The sequence below is a fragment of the Penicillium cinerascens genome (genome assembly GCF_028974065.1).
Source record: "Penicillium cinerascens strain IBT 15544 chromosome Unknown contig_16_segment0_segment0, whole genome shotgun sequence".
In the NCBI taxonomy this organism is placed as follows: Eukaryota; Fungi; Ascomycota; class Eurotiomycetes; order Eurotiales; family Aspergillaceae; genus Penicillium; species Penicillium cinerascens.
In genome coordinates, this window is record NW_026695286.1 from 1,335,853 (window position 1) to 1,354,008 (window position 18,156).

The 18,156-nt window shown below is 47.1% G+C and overlaps 5 protein-coding genes across 5 annotated transcripts; 4 read left to right on the forward strand and 1 right to left on the reverse strand.

The window, feature by feature from the left end:
- Positions 1-986: 986 nt before the first annotated feature.
- On the forward strand, positions 987-2,894 carry N7498_000466 (Tetratricopeptide-like helical; the record flags this gene model as incomplete). The annotated part of the gene is made up of 2 exons (XM_058447529.1): positions 987-1,147; positions 1,211-2,894. 2 exons carry the CDS (start codon positions 987-989, stop codon positions 2,892-2,894), a joined length of 1,845 nt encoding a protein of 614 aa, XP_058312940.1.
- Positions 2,895-5,097: 2,203 nt separating this feature from the next.
- On the forward strand, positions 5,098-8,940 carry N7498_000467 (NACHT and WD repeat domain-containing protein; the record flags this gene model as incomplete). The annotated part of the gene is made up of 4 exons (XM_058447530.1): positions 5,098-5,516; positions 5,572-7,192; positions 7,247-8,483; positions 8,870-8,940. 4 exons carry the CDS (start codon positions 5,098-5,100, stop codon positions 8,938-8,940), a joined length of 3,348 nt encoding a protein of 1,115 aa, XP_058312941.1.
- Positions 8,941-10,100: 1,160 nt separating this feature from the next.
- Positions 10,101-10,907, forward strand: N7498_000468 (uncharacterized protein; the record flags this gene model as incomplete). The annotated part of the gene is made up of 3 exons (XM_058447531.1): positions 10,101-10,203; positions 10,399-10,476; positions 10,534-10,907. The coding sequence occupies 3 exons, from the start codon at positions 10,101-10,103 to the stop codon at positions 10,905-10,907; spliced, it is 555 nt and encodes a 184-aa protein (XP_058312942.1).
- Positions 10,908-14,044: 3,137 nt separating this feature from the next.
- On the forward strand, positions 14,045-15,718 carry N7498_000469 (carboxylesterase/lipase family protein; the record flags this gene model as incomplete). The annotated part of the gene is made up of 1 exon (XM_058447532.1): positions 14,045-15,718. One exon carries the CDS (start codon positions 14,045-14,047, stop codon positions 15,716-15,718), a length of 1,674 nt encoding a protein of 557 aa, XP_058312943.1.
- Positions 15,719-16,449: 731 nt separating this feature from the next.
- Positions 16,450-17,792, reverse strand: N7498_000470 (cobalamin-independent methionine synthase II family protein; the record flags this gene model as incomplete). The annotated part of the gene is made up of 3 exons (XM_058447533.1): positions 16,450-17,021; positions 17,112-17,528; positions 17,588-17,792. The coding sequence occupies 3 exons, from the start codon at positions 17,790-17,792 to the stop codon at positions 16,450-16,452; spliced, it is 1,194 nt and encodes a 397-aa protein (XP_058312944.1).
- Between the last annotated feature and the right edge of the window lie 364 nt (positions 17,793-18,156).

An 18,156-nucleotide genomic window follows, 5' to 3' on the forward strand; every position in this document is an offset into this window, starting at 1 on the left:
CTGCCAACACGCTCTGTGCTCGCCTTCGCAAGGAATACCAGGGAATAGGCCAAGTCCTGCGTTTGGATTGGATGTAGGGTTGTATCACGTCCGATAGTATCGTTCACTACTGCTTCAATGAGAGCTATGGGTTTCTCGATGCTCCGGATTTCAAGTTCCCCTTTGTGCAGGCGATGGTCGATGTTTTGGATAGGGTGCATCTTGTTGCCCAATTCCCCTAGGTACACTCTTTTTTGCATTCATGAATCTGTTCAATTAATCCCTAAGTACATACGACTATAGGGTGTGGAGAACAGGGCTTCCCGTCTGCTCAGCCGTACTTAAGCCACATATAGAACGCGGCCAATTCTCACTTAGCCCTAATCACCCAAATTTCTTTAAAACAGCAACCTAAATTAATTTAGGGTGAGTGTGGGTGATATGGGGGAGAACTTTTGAGAACGATGACGAGAGGTAAGAAAGGGGTGAGAACCAGCTAGGAAGGGTGAGAATTACAAAACGTGGTAGGGGTCTCATAAGTTGGCCGTAGGGGAATCGGGGGGGGTTTTTTCAAAATGGCTAGGATTTATGTTTTGGTCAAAAATCCTTGTTAATATCATGTTAACCATCTTTTTATTATAATACCTTCTAAAAACCATCACGTGGCTATAGCAATGATAAATACAAAGGATGAATGTACGGTGTACTACGCTAAGCCGATTACGGGGGATGAGTGGAGAATACTGTTGATTTAGAAATGCCCATGGATTCTGCTAATCATCTCCGCTTTGTCTCCTCTATTCGACCCACTGGCTTCTCGCACGTTCATGCTGTATTACCCAGGAAGTATGGCCTCAAACTCGAGCTCATTTCATGGTTCCAACTTCGGCCTTGCAGTTGGACAAAATAGCGGAAACATATCGGCCGTTTTCACAGGTATGACGAGCCGGGTTTCCGCCCAAGGGATGTCCGTGAGGCCCACCGGCAATTCTTGCTAAGCTAACAATATGAGCGAAGGCCGTGAGAAGGCTCGTCCAAGTCCATCATCGATGGTTCCATTTCCTAGAGACCCAGATTTTGTCGATCGGTCAGAAATTATTGTGCGAATAAACGAGGGATTATCTCAGCCAGGAGCAAGAATAGGTTTAGCCGGGATTGGGGGTGTTGGGTATGTGATCTGCTGAAGTCCACATCTCTTCCCAGGATACCAGTCGTATTGAACAAGCAGTAGGAAGTCCCAACTGGCCGTCGAAGCCTCATATCGACTCCGGCTTCACAATTCGCAGATATGGGTCTTCTGGATCTATGCAGGGAGTGCTGCCCGATTCAAGCTGAGTTTGGAAGAGATTGCGACTCGAACAGGAATCCAGGGCCAGGGAGATCCCGGAGCGAATGTATTCGAGTTAGTTGAGGCATGGCTCAATAGTGAAGAAAGTGGCAAGTGGGTGATCATACTCGATAACGTTGATGACGATCGATTCCTTCGTGAGCGCCCGGCACCCGACCCACCAACGCAAGAGAAGCCGCGCAAGCCCTTGCTCAACTATATCCCAAAAACCCGTGGTGCAGTCGTTGTGACTGGTCGGAATGAAAAAGCCGTTGTGAAGATTGTTGCTCGCAGGAACCTGATTCAGATCAAGCCCCTACTAGAGTCTGAGGCTATTGATCTTCTGCACAAGAAACTTCTACTGCCTGGGCATGAAACAAAAGTCAGCAACCTAGACACTTCAAAGAGACTTGTCAGAGAACTAGGCTTCTTGCCATTGGCCATTTGTCAAGCAGCCGGGTTCATTTCTTATTTTTCACCACGTTGCTCAGTCTCTCAGTATCTTGAGAAATTCCTCAACAGCGATCATAGTGCCGTCATGCTCTTAGAACATGAAGTACCCGAGGAGGACTCACTCAATAGAGACTGGGAGGCAGAGAACTCCATCGCAACGACGTGGCAACTTTCATTCGATCACATTGCGCGAGTACACCCTCCTGCCGCGGATTTATTATCATTGATGTGCTTTTTCGATCGCAACGAAATCCCAGAATGCGTTCTCAAGGTGCCACCGAAAAGCTCCACGCAACAGACGGGGTTGGAAAGCAACAACAAGAAAAGATCACACTCAGAAATGGAAGACTCAGATCAAGAGTTCGCCGTCAATATCGGCGTTTTGAGAGATTTCGCCCTCGTCACCATGATCAGTAGCAAATCCTTTACCATGCATAAGCTTGTACGATTGATTACCCAGGCCTGGCTGCGGAAACAACTGGACAGGTTCGACTTCTGGTATACGCAATTCATCAATAATCTTCGCCGCGAGTTTCCGAGAAAGTTCGAGAAAGCCGAGGATCTCGAAAAGGGCCATCTCCTCTCTCCGAGTATTTTCCAGATCTATTCTTTTGCCGTTGAACGGCAGCAAAGATCGAAACACCCCCAGCCAGAAATGACAGCTGGAGAATATCATCTACTTGAGATGATACGACTCTACGAAACAAACGCTAGAGAGAGGGCCATGATAGACTTTCTCAACGATAAGATGGCCCTTGCCATTCGACGGCTACACCGACGAATAGCGGAAATCCCACCAAATCTAAACTCTGAGTCCGGTGAAATGCTGCGACTTGACACAGAGAGTCTAATGCACGACAACCAGCTGGATATCAACCGGAGGCTTCCCATGTTAGCCGCATCTCAAGAGCACTTTCAAGACATAGACAATATGATGAAGCGAGTGGATGAGTCTGGTCAAAATATTACTGTTCCCTTTACCGATGCACTGGCCTCTGGATTGGATTTCATGAAAAGTGTCATATCTACTTCTAATACAAGCAAGGTAATTGGCCTGGCAAGCAGGATACTCAGGTGCTGCGAGGAAATAGACAAGGAATTTATGGAGAATTACGGAGCTCAACATTCATCATAACTTGGGCTATGTGACTCAGTATATTTATGATAGAGAATACATTTACTACTATGATTATTAACCTTTAGTCTAACCAGTCTGTATCCACAGGTGGAGGGATTAACCATAAATGACAGGGGTAAGCTTAGGTATACTAAAACTATCATCTACAACACTGCACGAATCAAGCCGCTCGGGCTTGTGCTGTATTCGCGAAATTCCTGAAGTCAAATGCGTCATTTGTTGATAAAGGGGGTGTAGATTTTTTTGGCAGACCAGGGCTACTACAAACTGGCGTGCTGTGGGTTTGTTCTCTGCGCAGTGGACGTCTGGAATAAGGGGGTGGTTCTCTAAAAAGGGACATGCAAAAGTTTGAAGCTGTAGATGTCAAGTCCATGGCATACTTCGGTACCTCAAATCTCTGTGTTGTCTTTTGAGCTGCCCCGTTTTTTTAATCTTTCTCTTTCTCTGAGGTTTTCTTCTTCTTCCTCTTCTTCTTCTTCTTCTTTAGTTAGAAAGCGACGTGGTGTATAAAGCTGGCTATTGGTCCGGATATCGTTTTCCCTAAGGCCGCCGCCGCGGTGCCCGCGCGACAAATCATCCGCATACAGAAGGCGATAACTACTTGGGCTTTGCGAAGGTCTATGTGTGGGATTAGTAGGTATATTACCTAGGGCTTTAATTACATAGAACCCTCTCGACCAGGGTCAATATAAAGGGCTTTTATGCCTGAGGCCTAACTATACCAATCTATGACATCCAGGCCTGATTAAGGCCCGTATAGAAAATCATACTGATAGCCATTGCTAGAACGCGTAATGATACGAGAGAAAGCGAGAATACGGTGTCAATGATCGAGTATGGCATTAGGCCAGTCATTCACTAGTGGCGGGAGTGAATAGCACTCCCGCCTAGGCAGCCTATATAATAGGCTGCATAGATCCTCCTACGAATACTATCCTCGTCAGATCTTCATTTTTTCCCTGTGTCTATCAGTCAAGATACAAGAATATCGACGTTGAAGAAGGAAAAGACCGCGCTTGACCGACTATGGTTCCTAAGTAGAGGCCTCGAATCCTCATTGGTCAGATCGGGATGTGAGCGAATCATGTAATCATCGAACCGATTGTCATACATCGCGCTCTTAATGCGGTTAATCAGTGTCAGGATGAATGGTCTCTCTGAGTCATATATGTAGTACTAGAATATATTTTACTTTCACGGCTTTGTCATCTAAGCGATCAAAATAGTTTTTTGACATTTTCTTTTTATAAATGTTGGTTTCTCAAAGCAATCGAGATGCCAGGTACCGGCGCACATGAATTAAAGCGCAGATTCATGTAAAAAGCGTCTTTTGGATCTTATCACCCCACTCGCGACCCAGTGTAAGCTCCATGATAATATCAGCATCGTGCTCTGCTGGAACGATGAATGATACACTTGAGCGCGAAAATGACTCTCCCGCCCTTTCTTTCTTGTACAAAGTCCCTGATCTAAGCGCAGTTGCTAATAAAGGGCTTGGCAATGGTGGTAATACTTCATCAATACCCTTCTCAGTGAAGCCATTGATGCGCATGGAAGGCCTTGGAACCACCCTGATACCATTCTGCAGACAAACATGCCGCACATTACCTACCACATGTAACTCAACACCTGTCATTTTTTGTATGATATCCGAAGCACCGGGTTCTCCCAAATATATCTTTAAGACGGGCTCCCCAGTGGGATCTGGAGGTACTGTCATCTGGACTGCGCGTGTTTTTAACATCGGTTCTCCCTCATCCATATCCGACTCGAAAGGGTCGGTGGTTCCTGCACCCCATAAATAGGTTATTAGGATCGGTTGGGAGGAAAATTTAAGTCAAAAGAAGGAAAGAAGAATAAGAATAAGAAACACATACACTTACCATCTCGTTCGGCACTTTGGGGCATTTTATTAACCCTTAAGTCAAGAATCGATTTTCGCAGGACGATATCTTTGGGGCTATGCAAGGGCGTTGTATTCTGGACTGGTGACGAAGCAACGCTCTTATGAGAAATCGTTGTCAAAATTACATGAACAGAAGTCGCACCATCTGGGAACCAACTCAGATTTGCGCTAGTCAGAAAAAAGAAGGTGGGGTAGACAGTTTTACCCCGCTTGCAATATCCTGGCCCGCAACTTCCCTAACACGAAGATCCATCACCAACAATCCAGGCGCTAGGCCCATTTTTCTGCTAGGACATGGCAGAATTAGGTGTGGCCGCCAGTGTTATAGCAGTCATTCAGTTGACTAGCCAAATAGTCTTGTTACTTGGCCAGTACGGTAATAAGGTGAAAAGCGCGAGAGATGACATCAGTCGACTACATATCCAGCTCCACTATGTGGCTGAGATCTCCAAAGCTGCCCAACAGCTCCTCGAAGAACAGAATAACGAGAGACTAAAGACGTCTCACAAGTTACATGTCCATTTCCGAGATATTCAAGCACGGCTTCAGGAACTCGAGCGCGAATTCAACCGGAGTGGGACACAGACGGCTATCGGTCGTATCCGATATCATGCTTTCACATGGCCATTCAAAGCAGGGAAGATAGAAAAATTGACCGGAGACCTTGAAAGATGCACACAAGCCATATCGACAGCTTTGCAGATCGACCAAGCGTATGTATTTGGCAATTGACTATTTGTAGCACTTGCTCACCTGGCATTTATTTAGAAACCTTCTTCTACAACTCGATAGCAACACATCTCTTCTTGATCAAAATATTATCATTGGGAACCTTCAAGTTGCCGAGGGGGCCGGCTTTGATTCCCATGCAGAAGCACACAATCCTACATGCCACCCGCAGACTCGAGTCGATATTCTACAGAAAATATCTCAATGGAGCGAGGATTGCCGTGCTGATCCCATGCTGTTGCTGAGTGGAAAGGCTGGCACAGGAAAGTCGACAATAGCCCGTACTGCTGCTCGTTCTTTTGCGACGCTCGGTATTCTCGCTGCTAGCTTCTTCTTCAGAAGAGGCGAAGGCGATCGAGGTAAAGCACTTAGACTTGTTACTACGATTACCACACAGCTTGTAGAAAATCAACCCGCCCTAGTGCCATATGTCAAAGATGCTGTCAGAATGGATCCCAGGATCACTCAGAAGTCGATACGAGAACAATTCAACAAACTGATTCTCGACCCATTATCGAAAGCCCACACCATAGAGAATCAACCTTCACTCATCATCGTTGTTGATGCGTTGGATGAGTGTAACGACGAAGACGATATCAAACTTTTGATTGAACTATTCTGCAGTCCAAGAACCACGCGAAATTTGCGACTACGATTTTTAACCACCAGCAGACTCGAGCTGCCGATTCGTCTCGGATTGAACACTGTTAATGGGGCATATCGAGACTTGACCCTTGACGAAGTTCCTTCCCATGTCATTAAGAATGACATAAAGATTTTTCTGGAGTACGAGTTCAAAGAAATTCGGAATCAGTTTAATGCTTCCGTGACCGAGAATCGAAGACTTTCAGCAAGTTGGCCTGTCCCTTCTGATATTCACAATATCGTGGACATGGCCGATCCTCTTTTTATCGTTGCTGCGACTGTGTGCCGCTTCCTTGCAGATCGGAAAACTGGGAGCCCGCAGGGAAAACTTAACATGATTCTGGAACACAAAACAAAAAGCCTTGGTACTAAGCTTGAGGTTACATATCTCCCTATCTTAGAGCAACAGCTCGCTGGATTATCCATTCACGAAAGATATACAACGATTGAGCATGTTCGAAGTATTGTTGGCTCAATGATTCTTCTCGCAAACCCGCTCTCCACGCATGCTTTAGCGGCGCTCCTAGACATATCTCAAGTCATTATCGATGATAGACTCGATCTGCTTCACTCGGTTCTGGTTATCCCCATGACACCTAACTCTCCTGTGCGCCTATTCCACCTTTCCTTTCGCGACTTTCTGCTGGATTCCGAAAATCAAATTCACAATCCCTTTTTGGTAGACCAGAAGCAAGTTCACCAAGAGCTAGCCACACACTGTCTCCGGGTAATGAACGACCGCCTTTCAAAAGACAGTTGTGAATTGAAATGGGCGGGAGCATCCCGCTCAGGAATCGACCCCGACCTAATAAAAGAACGCTTTCCCGCTGAACTTCAATACGCTTGCCTTTTTTGGACGTACCACCTCAAGGAAGGATGTCAATACATCTGCGACATTACCCTGGTCCATAAATTCCTTCTTGATCATTTTCTCCATTGGGTCGAGGCTTTGAGCATTCTGGGTAGGATCTCAGAAGGCATCTCCTGTATAGAGACATTACTGTCTTTGCTCGAAGTAAGTTTTTACTGGCTCGATTGCACAGCACATAAGCTAACATATAAGCGGCAGACACAAGGAGATGCCAGACTGAAAATTTTTTTAACTGATTCTCGCCACTTTTTGCTTGCCTACGCATCGGCAATCAACTTAGCGCCGTTGCAGGTGTACTTTTCAGCCCTCATATTTGCCCCAGAAACAAGCGTTGTGAAAAACTCGTTCTTGAGAGAGCATCCTAACTGGATTTCCATTCTTCCTGATGGAGCTGACAGTGGATGGAGCCAATATGAATTGACCCTTGACAGACACAAAGACTCAGTTACCTCGGTCAATTTCTCCCACGACTCGAACTTCATTTTGTCTGGGTCTAAGGACAGAATAGTCCGAATTTGGTCGGCTAGCTCTGGTGAGCTGCATCGTACACTCAAGGGCCACGGAAAACCTGTCAGGTCGGTTGTTTTTTCGCATAATTCAGAACTTGTTGCTTCAGCTTCAGATGACCAGACGGCTCGGATCTGGTCGACCGCGACGGGCGAACTACGGAGAATACTTCAGCACAGCGATGTCGTTTTATCAGCCGTATTTTCACATGACTCAAAACTTATTGTATCAGCCTCCAATGACAATTTGGTCCGAATTTGGTCTGCCGATACAGGTGAGCTGCAAAAAGTGTTGGAGGGGCACCAGGACACTGTTAATTCAGTCGCATTTTCACACAACTCGGAGCTCATTGCATCTGCTTCAGATGACAAGACAATTCGCATCTGGTCGACTAGTACAGGCGAGCTGCAGCGCATCCTTAATGGCCATAACAGCCTTGTAACGTCAGTTGTATTCTCGCATGACTCAAAGATTATCGCATCGGGTTCATACGATTGTACAGTTCGACTCTGGACAGCCGATACTGGTGATCTCGCATTTACATTAAATGGTCATAAAGGAGCTGTTACCTCAGTAACACTCTCGCGTGACTCTACGTTCCTCACTTCGGCTTCACTCGATATGTCAATACGGGTCTGGTCGACACGTACCAATGAGTTGCAGCAGGCACTTCATGGGCATCGTCGCGGTGTGACCTCAGTCTCATTATCGAACGAGTCGAATCGCATTGCATCGGCCTCAGATGACAAAACAGTTCGCATCTGGTCGATTGATACATTCAATATTCATCAGGCGCTTGAGGATCAAAACGGAAGTGGTCCCCAGAACAATTTGTCATACGAATATGGCTCCTTAGAACCCCATAAGGAAACCTTTGAAATACGCACATTAAATGATACACGAAAATACGATACCGAAGAACGTCACGGTAATCTGGAAGTTAACATCGGTTTTTTAAGTGAACGAGTTCCTTTTTCTCGCCAAGATCTAGAAACTTTAGGTCATTTAGGATTCCTTGCAAGGAGGTATGGTGAAATGTGTGAAAAGGGCCCAAATCCTTTTGAAAATAACGACTGCGTGGGCCCAGGAATAAGCAAAGACAAGCGGTGGATAACCTGGCATGGTAGTAATTTACTTTGGCTCCCAGAAGAGTTCAGACCATGGTGCTCGGCCGTATTGGGGTCTTCAATTGTAATGGGGTGCGATTCACGAAAGGTCTATCTTATAAAGATAACTGAGAAGACGAGGCAATAAATTGACGGTTCTCCTCACTACCACATATGAGTTTCAAACCTACGCTTATAAATATTGTAGCTGGAAAAACGCCTCACGAACCAGAATTGGTCCATCCCGCTGCGGAAACTTCACCCCCATCGACCACCTAGAACTCGTATATTATTTAGTACTATTATCTTGGGGATAGCTACAGAATACACTCTTTTACACCTCTCAAGTCCTATAGATAATATCCTAATTGGTAGACTGTGTAATAACAGATATTATGGTATAGGTTTTCCGAGTAAATTCCTCTCCTAAAGGGGTCATACGAGTGGATTTGACTAGACCTGGCAGTTTGGGTGGGTTGGATTTGGGTTTGAACTTTTGGCCCATGGGTTTATGGATTGGCCTATTCTTAGTCTAACCTATTTAGATAATTTTATGCTTTATCAGGCAAAAATCCATACACCATACCAACTTTTAATAATGCTAACAACTAATCACAGTGGAACCAGAAAGTTAAGGGATTTATCTGAATATCCCTTATAGGTAGACCAACAACACTGTTTCTGAGCCCAGCTGAGAGGGCCACTGCGGTGATCGCGCGACGGAGGGTGAGAATCACCCGCTCTCCCCCAGCTTCTCACCCCTCATCGCGCGACAATAAAAGCAGCTCTCAATAAGTACTTCATAGCTTATATTCATTTCTCAGGAGACAATGAGCACATACGACCACAGGGTGTGGAGAACAGGGCTTCCCGTCCGCTCAGCCATACTTAAGCCACACGCCGGCAGGTTAGTAGTTGGGTGGGTGACCACCAGCGAATCCCTGCTGTTGTATGTTTTTTGTTCACCCGTTTTCTGTGATTCGTTGGGACAACTGCCCTTGCCGCTTTACTCTTCAGGCGCTCTTCTTCACCCGAACCCCTTCCTACGCTACTTAAATCTCTTTTGTAGATCCAAACGAAGGTTCTAATTCTGGTGCTGCTCACGATCTGTAAAGACCACAAGAAACCCTTACAATCCCTTACTAGCTGAGCGTTAGAAAGGCTATTATGTGTAGTTGAAGTAATAAGCAAGGGCGGTGGTAGAACTTAAGCAGTAGTGGCAGAACGAAGCGGATAGAGGCAAGTGAGGGAAAGGCTATATAGCAGGGCCATGTAGTAGAAAGCGGGTCCAACCCGTTATAGGATCCAATCCAACAGAAAGCTCCTTAGAGGAAGCGGCCATCCGCCCCGAGCCACTTAGCCATGAAATTGTACGCAGTCAAGGTTGTATTGCCGTACTCGCCGGGATACGTCTCGCATGCTGTGCACGTGTTGATCGTATGCGTGGCGCCTTCAACAAAGCAGATGGTCGTGTCGTTGCTGCCGGAGTTGAGGCGGATCTTCTCCGCGTTAAGATACTCCCAGTGGCCGGTCATGCCCATGGTGAGCAGGGGCACCTTGATCCCCGGCACCGCCTGGATTGGCACCATGTGACTCGAGTTCCACTGGATCCCGGTGAAGCTGGTCTCGTTGTAGGAGAAATCGTCGTCGATCCGCATGCCGAAGGCGCCTAAGAACCGCACGATGGACGTCTTGGCGGCGCCAGACCCGTACAATTGAGCTACGGACGGTCCGAAGTTGGTGGGCACACGGACGCTATGGATGATTTCGGTGGTGATCGACTCGTCCTTGTGCAGGAGCGGCCAAGGGTAGACGGTGCGTGACAGGAAGCGGGTGTCCTGCGGGAACAACTTGTTGTCCTCGACTCCGTAGTTGGCGTCGGGAATGTACAGGTCCTCGTCGTCGATGAAAGTTCCATTGCCGGCCTTGATTATAGCCCTAGTCTGTTGAGCGTGCTTCACGATGCGCTGCATGCGGTGCGCAATGCCGGACTGGAAAGCCCGGACGAATTCCGGAGTGTAATTGCTGATTCCAGAGTCATTGAAGCCATTGGCGGGATTGTAGACACTGAGATTGAAATCAGTCTTCATGCCGGTATTCTCATTTTCGATCTCGGCACCAAAGCTCAAGAGCATCATGGTCGACATGCCATAATTGGCGTCGATCAGCATGATCCCGTCCGCCGCGGGAAGGTCGTCCATTGCGGGGGAGCAAGGGAGGAGCTTTTCCGATCCATTACACGCTGACATGCCATTCTCGGCGATGTTCTGGTAGGCAGACATCTCGGCGCCGCCGCCGCTGTGTCCGAACAGAACTACCTTGCTGATGATATCTGTCCGATTGCGTAAGTACTCCACGCCTGCAGCGACATTTTGCATCGTGTCCTCAAAATCGACATCCGTCTGCGTCGGGTATTTGCTCTCAGGGCCATCGGCGCAAAAAGCCGTGTAGCCTCGAGCCGGCAGCTCCGTACAAGCAGAAAAGGAGAGATAGTCAGACTGAAGATGCGTGACGAATACCGCAATCTCTGCTCTCGCTCAGTCAGTTCATACCGCAAAGACCATTCGGGAAGATGATTACCTGCTTTCGGTCCGGGGTTGGCCGGCCGATATAAGCCCCCGACCAGCCCTCCCTGAGTCAAATCGACCAGTTCTGGTTTTAGCACTGTGTCAAATGCGGAAGTCCAGCCGACCAGTGCGGCCAGGGCAACAGACCCAGCTTTTTTAAGGTAGACCATGTTTGGTTTCTTGATTCTTGGGACTGAATATGAGAGATGAAACCGTTCGGACACAACGGAAAGGGAAAAGCCGCGAGAAAGATGAAGGCAGAAGCACATACGTCAAAAAAACGACAAGGAAACGCCCTTTGCAAGTAGCAAGTAGCAGGTTTGGTTAGTAGTAGCCGGGGATCGACCAACCCACCCGTGCTGACGCGTCTGAACTAAAAAAGATAGATTCCCCCTTGCTCGCTTTCCCAGAAACAATATTAACGTAGTTCAGTACCGAGTCGTCCACCCTACCGAACTGCCCGCTCCGCCCGGCCGCTACCACTATTTTTTTTTGTTTGCTCCTTTATAGGGCGCAGGTTCGAGCTTGAGTAAAGGATTTTCTTTTGCTTTTCCCGCACATCACGTAATTTACACATAATATACAATGCCAGCTGAGCCCTCGGATGCCTTCCTGTCCCATCTTGAAAGTATGGGTGCCGACGAGGCATGTTAGCGCCGGAAGAGTCTTCCGCCTCATAGAGTAACTACCTACTTGATATCTCCATTTGACCGTATCTATTCCATGGGGCGCCTCTTCCTTTAGATCAGCAGACATGACTTACCAATCCAGGATGGCCTCAAGCCGCCCGGGCAGTGCAATTCTGTCAACGCAGACATGGACTGAGAGACACTACCACACGTAGTAAATGCGCTCCAGGCTACATCAGGATATGTTCCTTTAGATTCCTGTTTACTCTTCGCAACGCGCGTAGCGCTCCACCTCACCAACCAAATAGCACACACTTGGACCAGAGAGAGCACACAAGTCTTCGTCGAAGTCCGCCGTTTCGTAACTTCAGCCGAATCGGGGAACTAAAGCCGCGACTGATCTACAGGCAAACCCGAAGCTAACTCATTCCCGTTTAACGCTCCGTATTGACTAACCTGAATGCGTAAGCCGATCGGTGATATGATCGCGGCCATGTACTGTGTACATAGACGTACACCGTAACCTACTTACGCGTCTATGTCAGATCATGTCCGCTAGTAGAACCACCGAAAGTAGCTAACTACAAGTGTAAATTCTATACACCCCGTATCAGAACTCCGTAATGAGATACACAGGGAAGTTAATCTAGGTTCTGTCCCTCTTAGGCTCATTATCCTAATCGCATTCCGACATTGACGCTATAGGTGCCTCCCTAATAAATAGTTTTCAGGATTTTAGGTGTATGCATTTTTATATGCATTCACCCAGAGCTTCCAATTCAACATGGAGGTTCCCGTTCTACCATCTCTTATCGTCTTTCGTCTGATTTTCCAATTCTCTCTCATTTATTTCTCACCTATCTCTCACTTCAGTATTTACTATGCTTTCTCTCATTACCAACCTACATAACCTCGTTATTAGGCCTACCCCTCACTTTCTGACATCCTCTACGATGCCGTTGATTCATCATGATGTTGTTGACACCAGAGAAAAATGCCTCACTTTCTGTCCATAAATACAGCTCATAACCTAGACTGAATTAAATAAGAGCTTTCATCTCAATTTACCTACCACTACCCTTTCTCTCTCCTAAAAGATAGACCAGGGGATTTTCTTATATTATCTTCTCTCTGTCTCTCCCTCTCTCTCCTATATTATATCTCTTACTATTAGGGGTGAGCTACAACGCTGCAGTAGTAGCCTACCTCTACGGAAGGGTAGTACGTGTAGTAGGATTAAGTATTTGCCCTTGGGAGGGCCAAGGACCCTGAGACATTCATTTGTTCTCTCTATATTATCTCTATCCGCTTACCCGCCTACTCTGCCACTTCCAACACTCTTTCTATTTTATTTTATATTAGTTCTATTCTATATGATTAGCTTTTACTCCTATTTAGTAAAACTGTCTACTTTACTAATAGATAATAGATCCTATTAATACGCTACATCTTCTATTTTAGAATGTATAGTTATAGAAAGAGGCCTTTATTATAAATTGAATACCTAAAAATTTAGACTAATACTTTATAAATAATACTAAGATAAGGACCCACCTAAATATGTTAGGTTCGGGGTGGCGCGGGTTATGGCGCACTCTAATTTATAGCCTATGTGCGGAGGACGATAGGGAGGTTAGGACAAAACCCCACTCTACTAATAACGTAATTCACAAGTTTCCTACTAAAACCCCGGAAGCTATTTGACACGTAATTACATGCATCACCGTGGAGAACTACGTACGTAGCTAGTGGGCCTTGGCCCTGCGGCATGTAAAAAAGTGAAACTTTTCGGACTAGATTACTTAGTTAGGGAAAGCCCACCACGGCCCGAATAGGGCCCTCGGCATGGCTATGTGCCCCTGACGAGATTAATTGCAAAAATTGCCAGTAACTAGTGGGTCTGTGGATCTTTTCATGTTAGTATGTACACCCTGCCGTCCTGTTCCTTCATACATAGCTTCTACCCTCGCTGGCTTGCGCGTCCCTTTTATTACGTCGTCCATATAGGGCATGATCTACACTTAGGGCTATTCCGGTGTTATGAAGCAGTAGTGTGAAGGAACTAGACTAACAAGAAAACCCATAAAATCTTGGCCCCGGGTGGTCTGACGTTTTAATTATCTGAGTAGAAATATTCGCCTACAGGTTTGCATAAATACTGCCTTGTAAACCCATCCTCCCCGGGCCATGATTCAATCCGAGAAGACCAGCTTATGTGCTCTTCACGCTCTCATGTTGAACCTACTCAAGCTTCTCGTCGTTGCACCAGCTCTGGTAGTCGCTACTGACTTCCCAGTCATCAAGACAAACTATGGCGCCGTCCAAGGTCAAGCATCACCCTTCCGGCCAAATGTTACTGTCTACAAGGGAATTCCATTTGCTGCTCCACCAACTGGATCAAAGAGATGGACTCCTCCCACGAAGCCCTCCTCTTGGAATGGGACACTGAATGCAACAAAATTCAGCCCCCAGTGTGCCCAACCCTACTCTCCAGCCGGTATCTTCTCTAGCGGCAAGAACTCTACTAGTGAAGATTGCTTGTACCTGAACATCTGGAGCCCCACCTACGACACCACCTCTCTCAGCCAAATCCAGGCCAAGAAGCTGCCTGTTTACGTGTGGATTTTTGGCGGTCGATTCGAGGGTGGTTCAGGCGATGTGATTACGTATGACGGTACCGGTCTTGCTTCCAAGGATGTTATCGTCGTCACAATCAACTACCGTCTCGGTGCTTTCGGTTTCCTTGCTCATCCGGAGCTCTCGGCTGAGTCTGGACACAACAGCTCCGGAAACTATGGTATCTTGGATCAGCTGTTTGCGCTCCAGTGGGTCCAGGAGAATATTGGGTACTTTGGTGGAAATTCCAGCCAGGTTGTTGTTGGTGGCCAGTCTGCTGGATCGGCGAGTGCCCTCGACATGATGTGGAGTCCTCTTAGCAGTGGACTTATCAATGGTGTTATTTCGGAGAGTGGTGCTCGCGGTCCGCGCGATCCAGCTACTGGAAGTGTGGCTACGAGTTACAATACCAAAGATGTGGCTGAGAATTTCGGTGTTGAGTTCTTGAGCACTATGAACGTCTCTTCTATTGCTGAATTGCGGGCTCTTCCTATGGCGGATTTGATCGCTGAAGGCCAGTTGACGCAGGCTGACTTCTATGATGGAACTACCTTTGTGGACCTGTACTCTGGACCCCCTCGCTGGCGTCCTGTTATTGATGGCTACGTACTCCGTCACGGTTATGGAAAATCCTTGTCTTTGAATGCCCATGCGGATGTGCCTATTCTGACAGGAAACAACAAGGATGAGAACAATGGAGGTGCCTCGACTGCCTCTGAGTATAAGACTTTGTTCACAGAGGTCTTCCAGAATTACTCATCAGAATTCTTCTCTCTCTACCCTGCCGACAGTAATACTGCAGCTGTCGACATGAGTGACGAGGTACTCCGAGATATTGCCCGTGTCGGAACATGGGAATGGGCTGCTGATTGGGCTGCTGGTGGTGCAAAAAGCGATGTGTTCGTGTACTACTTTACGAAAGCGCCTGCTGAGGATGAGTCCGCGGGTGCTTACCACGGTGCTGAACTCTGGTACACATTCAACAACATTCCGTACTCGGACTATTCGAATGTGACCTGGAATGCCACCGACTATGAAATTGAACAGATCATCTCGGACTACTGGGTTAACTTCATCCGCACCGGCAATCCTAATGGCGAGGGGCTGACGTACTTCCCCCCGTCGACTGCTGCTAACAAGTCTACGATGTGGCTGGGTGAATCTTTCGGGGCTGGACCCATTGCGGCTTCAACCGAGAGAGTGAGCTTCTTGCGACGATGGATGTCTCATCTTCACGAGTATTAGGTGAATGCTATGATTCCTTAACCAAACTATTGATTGGTTAGTTGTTGCATTTCAGGCATAGAACCCGAACGAACATATATCCTAGCTCAGCCGATGTCCTCTAACAAAAACTCTCTGGTGGGGCTAAGGGTGCGGGCCTAAATACAATGTGATGATTTATTGGGTAACAAGTAATGTATACTGTAATAAAACAATGTATGAAGTGTAATAAATATACTTCCAAGAAGATATATTACGTTCGGCCCAGGGACATGGCCCCAAACCGGCCCAATTGCCAGGTTTACACCAGGCGTATCCAACATGTGAGTAGGCCAAAGCACACAAAACGATCACCAGCAACACATGCCGCAAAGAGCTGGAGAAAGTCATTCTCGCATACAGTGAAGGCAGACCGAGCAGAATCTCTAGAATACCATGCAGATGGTTCTCAGCAAAGAATCTACAAATATCTCTGCCTATCATTCCCTCAACCTCTGAAGGAGGATTAGCTCATGCTCGAGGAACCTCCAGGGCCTCACTGATAACTAGAGGTAAATAGCGCCTTCAAGATGGATAAGAAATATCAAGAAGACGTAGCGCGAGACAGCAAGAAAACGGGTGTTCCTTGTATTTAGGAAAAGCCTAGATAAGGTACGTAAATCCGCTCACGTCGTACGTTCCTCCGCTTCTCGTGTATACCTGTGACAAGTCTTACCTTGAATTCCAGGTATTCGCCTTGTCTCATGGTGACCCTACGCTTGACTCCCCCAAATGCTGTATGCCAGGTCTCTCACCAGCTGTAGCTTCTCCAGCATGTTCTGTCTTGTGAGCCTGTTTTCGCGGCAATGACTGGCAAACCCGCATTGGGGACTAACGGCCAGTCTCTCCAGAGCCACATCCAAGCTGACGTTATTACCCTCGGCGATGTATTCTGCGGCTTTATAGACGCGTCCCTTGAGCTCTTCCAAGTCCTCCATTTCCGCCTTCTTCGTAGAAATTACTCCCAGAACGACATACTTGTTCAGGGGCAGACTCTTCAAAGGCTCGAAGCCCCCTGCCCGAGGCGTGTCATACTCCAGATAGTACGTATTAACGTTCAGGTCCCGGAAAAGCCGGCTAGCGATTATGTCATACCCTCCTGTCGAGACATATCGGTCGTTGGTGAAATTCCCCCGGCAAATGTGGATGCCGATGTGTATGTCTTCGGGAACATTACCAAGGCAGGAATTATACCAGTTAACGTATGTTTCTAGTAACTCAGTGGGCGTTTGTATGCTTTCCGGATCAGCGGCCCAATCCTCGATAATTTGAGGAGAGCAAAGGTCTGTGATCGGCGGTTTTTAGTAATATTCCCTATTGATCTTCCGCTTGATCTGCTTTTCTTTCACTATAGAGCAAGGATGCATTCACTGACAGGACAGATGGGGATCATCAATCTGGACTCTTCTGAGACCTGCGTCGTAAAGAATTTGTAGTTCTTGCCTGTAGACTACCGCCAAATCTTCGAAATAGCCGGTGTCAGAGTCGTACACGCCTTTGGCGTAGGCCATGCCGTCTTTGTGCCGGAAATGGTACCAACTTGGCGCTGGAATGGTAATTTTGATGTTGCCGGCATTTTCTGGCCCAACGACAGACCTCAGGAAGAGGAATTCATCCAGATGATTGCTGCTTCCAGGGTGTCTAATTTTACCAGTGCACATTGTAGAGGCTCCCGGGGCAAAAGGAGACTCCAAGAGTACCTTGATGTCGGGTAGGTATGTGCGAAGTCCATTTGCGTCAAGAGGGACGGCTTCAAAGCCTTCCAGGTTATCGAAAAAGGTCCCCCAGAACACTGTTGAGATAATCAGCTTTGGTCTAGGTGTCTAGTACAGACAAGTGAGGGTGTCACACAAGACCGCCGGTATTCACCGTCAGACACGGCTTTGAATCCGATTTTCAACTGCTCATTGACAACAATGGTGATTTCACGGTTCTCAATTTGCCGTCGAGCAGTTGCATTTGTGTCCTGGCTCGCATACCCCAGAAGCTCTGCAGGACGAAGTAAAGAGCCGAGATGCTCGGCTCTGCGGGGACGAGGAAGAGCAGCACCGGTCATATTGCTTAATCGTCGGTCCTAGGGTCAAAACAATGGGCGGCTTTATTGCGAAGAAGGGGTTGTGGGAAGTGAATACAGAATCAGGGAGGGGAGGGAGTGTATCTGGAAGAGGGGTAATAGTGGTTGTGTGGGGATTTAGCCAGCTAAATGTATATCTTTGGCGCAATTTGTAGGTCCAAAGATACCATTTCTTACAGGGGATGTTACCTGATACTTTCAGGCGCTGGCGAGTTTCTAATTTGATCGGTCCGACAAGGCTTAACCCAGGTATAAACAACTCCCATTGTGGGCTATTTTCTCCATTTACCTCAATGCGCCCCATAAATTCCACGATATTTTTATTCTGATGCCAAAACCTCTACCC